Source organism: Ascidiella aspersa, chromosome 8 (assembly GCF_963924565.1).
Source record: "Ascidiella aspersa chromosome 8, kaAscAspe10.2, whole genome shotgun sequence".
NCBI lineage: Eukaryota > Metazoa > Chordata > Ascidiacea > Phlebobranchia > Ascidiidae > Ascidiella > Ascidiella aspersa.
The window spans coordinates 25,017,384-25,025,808 of NC_139454.1; the positions used below are offsets into that span (position 1 = coordinate 25,017,384).

An 8,425-nucleotide genomic window follows, 5' to 3' on the forward strand; every position below is an offset into this window, starting at 1 on the left:
AAATGTTACGTAAATAGTGCAATAATTTTGCGATCTAATAGAAAACTGTAACATTTAGAAATGCTCGCGACCCGCTGGTTGGGAAGCACTAGTTTAACGTACTTTAAGTATCGCCTGTCAGAAGAAAAAGTTATCAAGCAGTAGGTTTGTTTAAAAAGTCAAAAGTAATATTTCGTAAAAATATACTAGAACTTTTTGCAAAACCACTTCGATCTTTTTTCACATATATTCACGTTAAAGCACCAATCTACACGGCAAGAGTTTGGAAACCAGGGTTTTGGACGAAGTAGAACAGCTCTGTGAAATTATCAAGATGAAAAATGAACAACCCTTCGTTCTCGAGGCAGGGCTTAAATTATTTCCGGGGTGCTGATTGCAGTTGGCAAACACACAATCACGACCGCAGCCATGCATTGTCATGTTTGAAAGTTAAGCTGCACCAAACAAATTACGATGCTCTACGTTTTTCTTTTTTCACTTTTTTTTCAAAAATTAACAAAGTCGCTCCAATATACTGAACACATGGTTTTAGGACGAAAGATGGGTTTTAAACTAACTAGAGCAAATTTTGGGGTTTTCTTCTTTACTTTGTATTTTATGTAATTTTCTTGATAAGATATGAGAAATTCAACAATCTTTTCTTTAAACAAATCACTACTGTTTTAATTTTTTGACCTTATTAGCAGAGGTAAAGTAAAACACCAATAGTTAATAGTGCTTAAGGAAGACTTGGACAACTAGATTTATTTTAGCTTTTTAAAATTAGATTTGAATTAAATGTAGAGCATTTTAGTTTTCTCAAATTAGACGAACATTAATTACCGAATTCTTAAAAACCTCATTTCAACTACAATTTGAACTAAAATCACATTTAATTATTTGCAACTAATTTAATTTAATCGCAGTTAATTCTTATAAGAAAGTGACTGGTAAATATCTGCGTGCTAATTTTTTTTCGTTTTTTATGCTTTTTAAACTGTAAAAATTACATAGAAGTCGAACAAAAACAATTAAATTGAAATTCTGTGTGTGAACTGAGAGACTAAAAATGCCACTGGACAAAGTAGCATTTTTCGGTAAAACCTGAATTAGATTAGAATTAGAATTAGAGCGCACAAGCAATTCACAAATTAGATTAGAATTAGAATTAGACGCATTTTGCTCTAGTTCAATGAATTAGAAAACTAGAATTATCTAGCTGTCCAAGTCTGGCTTAAGGCCTGCAAAATGATTGCTACGCTTTACTTTGATTACATTTGTGATTTATCAAACTCTTGTGCGTTCTGGTAGAGTTTTGCCATAAACAAAATGTGTGTTGGATTTTAGAAGCCGTTGACGGAATACTTTATTACATTTATAGTCAATAGCAGGGGTGGCCAACCAGTCAGCGACTAAGAGTCACATTTCCGCTGTGTTGCAAAATGATTGCTACGCTTTACTTTGATTACATTTGTGATTTATCAAACTCTTGTGCGTTCTGGTAGAGTTTTGCCATAAACAAAATGTGTGTTGGATTTTAGAAGCCGTTGACGGAATACGTGTCGAACGTGATCAACAGCATCACAATGCGACGAAGATGCACGGATGAAGGTGCTGAAGATTTGCGCACATACGTTTCACATGTTGTACAAGTGTAAGAATTGATCCACAAAACTCTCCTAACTCGCAACGAGTAGGGCAAAACTCACCTAAGCCAATCATAGTATATACCAGGGGGTAAATTATTCAACGAAAAAGCCATTTGCAAAAGTTTCAAAAAGCCAAATTATTTCAAACCAAAAACGATAAATAATTACGGTAATGTAAGTTTCAGCAATAATAAGCCGTATATAATTAAGTCATTACAGCACTGGTGCTTTCTACCTTAAACGGTAAATTATTTAAAAAAAAGCAAACCAACTTGAGGTAGCTAAGCGTCTTGAAGCTAAAACAAATGTCATCATAACATTGGAAAAATTACCTTTACACGATTTGGTTTCACCGTTCAACCAATGATACTATATACAGAGTGGGCCAAAAGTAGGCTTACAGTTATAAAAAGTAGGGTTTGGGTCTCAAAGTAAATTTATTGTTTTGGGGTTCTTCTCATACACCTTGTTCTTACAACATCCCCCCAAAAAAGAAATCCATTGGTGTCAGGTCAGGTGAGCGTGGTGGACATTTAATGCTACCTAACAAAGTTTAATAACTGTAAACCTACTTTTGGCCCACCCTGTATATAGTATCTTGTGTTTTATTTTTGTTGTTTGTTTAAGCATAATATTTACGTAATTAGTTACAGGGTGACCAGATGCAAAAATTAGAAAAGGCCAAACTTTTGCAAAAAGCAGCCAAATATGCAAGAAAAAGGGACAAGTTTTTTTTTAATGCTGAAGAGGGGCGTTTATTTAGGTTAAAATTGCGTGACTGTTTTAAAGTTACTTAAAATTTGTTCTACATCAGCAACAGGCCAAATGTTCTAATCTGGTCGTTCAATGTGTGTTCTTTTAGTGACCTCGTGGTACTTTAAAGTGTAATATCTTTATAAGTTATGCCGCTAGCCGCTACTCTCTAGCACAAAAATTCTAGCACAAGCCATATATAACATCTATCCTGCGCACAAATTAAAAAAAATATTTTTATCAAAATAAATGAATAATTTTCTCCACAAGTATGTGTATTGCTAATTTAACTATACAATGCCAGAAATGCCCCCCCCCCCCACCTCCACAAAAAAATCAGCGGTTAAGCGTATTCTAAAAAGCCAAACTTCTACTTTTGGCCGTAAAAGGCCAACCTGGCAACCCTGATTCGATATCAGACCAGACCGCATTACTCTTTGTTAGAAATATTGAGTATCCCTATTAAGTTTCGGTATAGTCTGTATTTTTATCTTTAGAAAAAAGTGGTCAATGTAATTCTAAGTCTGTTCAAGTTGTGGCCCTTCTTGTTGCGTCCAAATTGCAATCCAACCTAACATAACCAGCCATAAATCTCTGCTGTAATAAATACTTTCATGGCCAGGTTTCGCAACGATGGACTCTTCTACATTTTACTCACAGTAGCTCCCTGGGTGCGCTATTTTCCTACTTATAGGCATGCCTTGAAAAAGATGAAAAAAGAAATATCATGGGCAGATGGTATGTATCCTCTTTATATCGGCATTAGGGTGTATCTTTATAGAATCCAAAACCATCGGTGGCAGGTTTTGGCCAGTCGATCACTGCTCCACTGACGCGTGTGTTAACAAGGAAAACTCATAGGTTAAAAATATGAGTAAAAACTGTTTATATCGGTATTAACTCTTTCTGCTGCTAATGTAACACTTGAATTTTTACAAACAGCCCAATTAGACTCACCATTATTCATTACAAATTAAAAAACTCCAGTCTTCCTTGGTCTAGTGACACTATCTTTCAAAACTTAGCGTTGGCCAGTTTTAAACTGTAGAAACTGTTAATTTGCATTTGTAGCAATCGATATTCAAATGAAACAAAATTATACACGTGATTCACTACTGATCTCACCAGTTATTCTGCAGTGTTTTTTTTATTAAAGTTTGGTTTGAAGTACGAATATAACATTGAATTTCAACTTTTCCAATTAAAAACAATGGGTAGCATGAATTGTATTTTCTCCCAACAAGCAAAAACTGCATCGAAATGATTTGTCTAATGCTGACCTTCTGGCCGCTTTATTACATTTATAGTCAATAGCAGGGGTGGCCAACCAGTCAGCGACTAAGAGTCACATTTCCGCTGTGTTAACCGCATGGAGCCACACATTGCACACTGGAAGAAATAACTAAAAAAACGCCTTTCTTATTGGCATGCACAGATGCTCTAGTTTTGCACAACCAGATTTCTTTTTTTGAAAGTTAATGTTATCTAAATGAAAATAAGAAATTTACAAGGCTTTACTGTCATGTCTGTGATGGTATACTTAGCGGGTCAGTTATAACATTCTTCAATGGCAGGCTTGCAAAGGTTAATGACAAAATAAGTTGGTGACTTAACCGAAGTTGGCTTACAGTCTTAAAAAAATATGAAATACAATATGAACGGACGAGCCGCATAAAACCGATTAAAATGTCGCATTCGCGTCGCGAGCCACGTGTTGGCCACCCCTGGTCTATTCCAATGGTAACTTTTTTGGTCTGTGTCGTGTAACGTTATAAATTGAAAGTTTGGCGAATTTAACCTAAGCAAGTTTTACGCCCGGTTTCAGCTGCTAGGAGGAAGAAATGAATATTAACACAAAATTTGGGGTTCGACGGAAGCTTGCAGAATAACGTAGGGGGTCGACAGGTTACAAATGTTAAGAACCACTGTCCCATACTGTAATGCATTTAGCTTTGTTCGACGGTTTTATTGCGGAGAACGAAAAGGAATTGGACGAAGATCACCCTAATGACCTCATCGACAGATTTCTCATCGAGCATAAGAAAAAGGCCGCGTCCTTTGAAAACGTGAGATTACCTACGTTTGATGCTTGTACAGTTCACAGTGGTTGACGAGATCGCAAATACTATGTTGTTATTTCGATATAAAGTCTAACTCTAGGGCGATTATTTTTTTACCTAAAAAAAATTGACCTGAATAGTTGAAATTTTGACCTGAAAATATATTTTTTGACAAAATTTTGACCTATGAGAAATACATTAATTTTAACAATACTCAACGATTTATGTGTATTTTTACACACTTAATTGATTTTCATGAAAATAATGTTGACCAATTTTGACATGACGTGCAAATTTTGCCTTTTTTGACAAGTCTAACAAAAATCTAACTAAAAATAATAGACGCTAGTTATAACCTAAAACAAAAACATTTATAAACAGAAAAACGCTTCCAAACGATAAATATATTTCTGGTAACTTCGTATGGCAAATATTAGTTACTATACCTTATTGCCAAAACAAAATGTCCAGCGTGCCAAACAGCACTCAAAGATAGGTATGGCTATTCGGCACAACAATAAACTAATCGAGACGAACTTAAGATGTTTTGCAACATTTGACTATACCCACTGGCAGCGAAATACCATTTTAATTTAATGGTCCAATATAAACCGCTTTAAAGTTGGCGGGGGACAGTAATACGTTTTCATGGCGTATATTCTTCGTATAAAGGTTACGACAACGAGTACTTATACCTTAAATTTTGCAACGTAAAAAGTCAGATTACTCAATAGTACGGTAACGAGAAACCTCAAAAAACTTATTTTAAGGTTCTGACAAAAATCCATTTATTCGCCATTGTCTGGCTACCACCCACTATTTTTATTATTTCCAACTTGAAACCCAGTGACAAATGAATTGTAAAAAACTGCTTTAAAACCAATTGTTTTATTATCTTGGTGCAAAACTTGTTTTCCACTACAATCAAACAATCTGGCGAGTAAAAACAGTTACCAGCCTTTTTTGCACCTCTGATGAAAATTTACAACTATACTTGGTTTATTTTTGCAGAAGAAACAGCTGCGCATATATCTGAAAGACCTGTTGTCGGCGGGTACCGAAACATCCTCTAGTACCGTACGTTGGGCGCTTCTTTATATGATCAAGTTCCCAGAAATTCAGCGGAAGGTTCATGAGGAAATTGACAATGTGATAGGTAAAGACAAAAAAATAGTATTTAGACTTTGAATATGCTGTTGCTGTCAGTCATTGTTTTATGAATATAATTCTTCCGGCAAAATTTTATTAAAATTCTTTGACTTGGCAGAAAGGGCAAGTTATTGTGATATGGCGTTTTTGGGTACGTGTTGTCTTTGTTGCTAACTATTCCACGGTTTATTGAATTCGGTTCAGTTCTTACTTGGTTTTTACTTAAAATTGTCGTTTATCCTTAATTTGGACTAATGTATTGAGCCTTTTTTTGCTGATTGTTAGTTTTTAGGGGTGATTCGCAACTATTCTGTATACTATTTGAAATTATGCTAGACTTTATTCGAATAAAAAATATAGTTTTTTAATATTGTAACAACCTAGCAGCACTTTTGTTAATTTACGAGATGTCGCAGATCTCAACCCAATGAATACTTGCGCTAATTCACTTTGCTAACATAGCGTCATATCGTGTAACCAATGTGTCGATAACGAAAGTGTCACTTCCAACGTGAACTCCATGTTTGATGTTTTAATAAGGAAAGACTGGTAAAGTACGATACGATGCCGATTTGCCGTACACTAAAGCAATGATCCAGGAGATCTATCGGATAGAAACGATGACTCCCATTGGAGTTTCAAGAAGCACAACCGAAGATACAATGTTTATGGGATATCTCATACCAAAAGATACCCAGGTAAGTGGAACTGGTGTACTGCGTATACTATGCCCTTCAAAATCATGCAATTGCCTTCCTAGGAGAAGCTATGCTAAAAAAACCTCCTGTGCATAGGCCTACGACAGGTAGGCTAGACGTGAGCTTTTGGCACAATTTTTTTTTTGCCTTTTATTTAGTTTTTTGCCAAAAATTCATGTTCCGGTTTTCCTAAAATTCTGCACGACCCGTTGATATAGCTCTGGGTTTTCGTGTATTTTGTGGAGCATAAAATGTTGCCCTTTTTGTTGTATGTCTTAGGGCTGTAATACTCTTCACCATTATTTTGCTTGCATAAACATCCTGGACAAAATAAATTCGCAATCAATACTCGTTGTTCGACATAATTTTAGCCATCCGTAAAACAAAATCATTATAATTACAACTGGGTAAATCATGTATGTATGTTTCATCTAAACATCTTCGCTCTTGAAATTTCAATGTGTTACAAAGTAATTCCTACTATAGCTGTTTAACGTAAAAGCAACGTTAATTGAGAGCTTTGTGTATATCTTTGAAGTGGTAAGCGTATTTTAAAGATTATAACAAATGCAGGTTTTACCGAATCTGTGGAATGTGCATAACGACTCTAAGATCTGGCCAAACCCAAGGCATTTCCAGCCAAGCAGACACTTGGACGAAAACGGGAAGTTCGTCAAGTCGGACAGGATTATCCCCTTCTCAATAGGTCCACGGAATTGCTTGGGAGAAAATCTAGCGCGGATGGAAGTGTTCTTGTTTGTAGTTGGAATCTTGCAGAGGTTCAGCATTCATCCTAATCCTGACGGACCCTCTCTGAAAATGGAAGGGACAGTAGGACCCGCCTACTCACCAAACCACTACGCAATGATTATGAAAGAACGCTAATTGCGTTATTAAGCCAAGCACCTGCATTGTAATTAAAATTACAGTAACAGTTCGTTTGCTAACCCAGTTTAATGTTGATCAACTAACGCAACTTTCAATGCAATAAAGCTAATATTACTGCAAATGAAAAAAGAGCATTTTGTTATTTCGTAAGATTCTTTACTTGCAAACGCGGGTATCTTCCTTGATGGTGAACATAATTCAGAGTTAGAGGAAGATGGAATTTTTCCGTTTATTTATATTTTTTGTCCGTGCAATTTTAGTATAATTAGAATAAACATGTCTTGACTTTGAACAATATGCGAATAACGTTTGTTTGCGTAATGCGCCACTTTTCGATATAAAGTTTTGCAAGTTTAAACCAAAGAATGGCATATTTCCTTTACACTGGATTTCCGCTGCAGATTTTGCGACCTTGCTCAAAAATATATAGGTGTTTTTAAGATTACTTTTTTTATGACGTAATTAAATGCCTTGGTAACGTTATCTTGGCTATAAATTATCATGGAAATCTAATATGCGATCCTTGCACATTTTGAGTTGTTCAGACCTGTCACACAATTGTAGGCTAACCCACCTTCAAGGGATTTTGAAATTTTCAAATAATTAAGATTAACTGCTAAAGATCATTGATGATGTTGAAAGGTCTCCTAGCCAGTTTTCCAAATTTTGACTTCTCAACCAAACCAGAAGGGACAGAACTCGGTGACTCTGAAATATTTAGTTTCGTTACACAGACCCTGCGCTACACAATTCGAAGAAATGCGTGAACGGATGCTATATGCGTTGTGCGAATCCTACAATTACTCAGTACTAAGAAATCGCTATAATATTTTTGCCATCCCTACAGAGCGAATGCAGGTTGCTTTGTAGTTTTTTTCGCGTACAAAGTTTATTGCAATTGCACAATAACATAAAATCATTGCTACACAACAAACGTGAAAAATCAGCTGATCACGGTTGAAATGGAAAATGATTTAACTATCTTGGGTAAACTTTTGATCTATTTATAACTCTTACAAACGTCACACTTTCAAAGGTAAAATATATTGAACAACTTTCGTTTTTGTATTTGAAATAAAGAATATAATCACGACGTGATTTCCAATTGACTTTTATGGCACAGCAGTACCGCATGGACCGCAGCCAGATTAGGTACAGTACCGTTACTGGAAACAGTATCGAAGACATCTGTGGAAGAGTGACTGTTTATACTCTTTCAAAAAAAGGTGGACGGTGCATTCAAAATCTA

General features: G+C 35.6%; 1 protein-coding gene across 1 annotated transcript; it reads left to right on the forward strand.

Annotated features, from left to right (window-relative positions):
- The first annotated feature begins 298 nt into the window (after window positions 1-298).
- LOC146137023 (cytochrome P450 2U1-like) lies at window positions 299-7,182 on the forward strand. Its single transcript, XM_083395654.1, has 7 exons — window positions 299-343; window positions 1,521-1,633; window positions 3,004-3,119; window positions 4,332-4,447; window positions 5,453-5,597; window positions 6,131-6,288; window positions 6,862-7,182. Exons 1-7 carry the CDS (start codon window positions 314-316, stop codon window positions 7,171-7,173), a joined length of 990 nt encoding a protein of 329 aa, XP_083251780.1. The 5' UTR covers window positions 299-313; the 3' UTR covers window positions 7,174-7,182.
- Window positions 7,183-8,425: the final 1,243 nt, after the last annotated feature.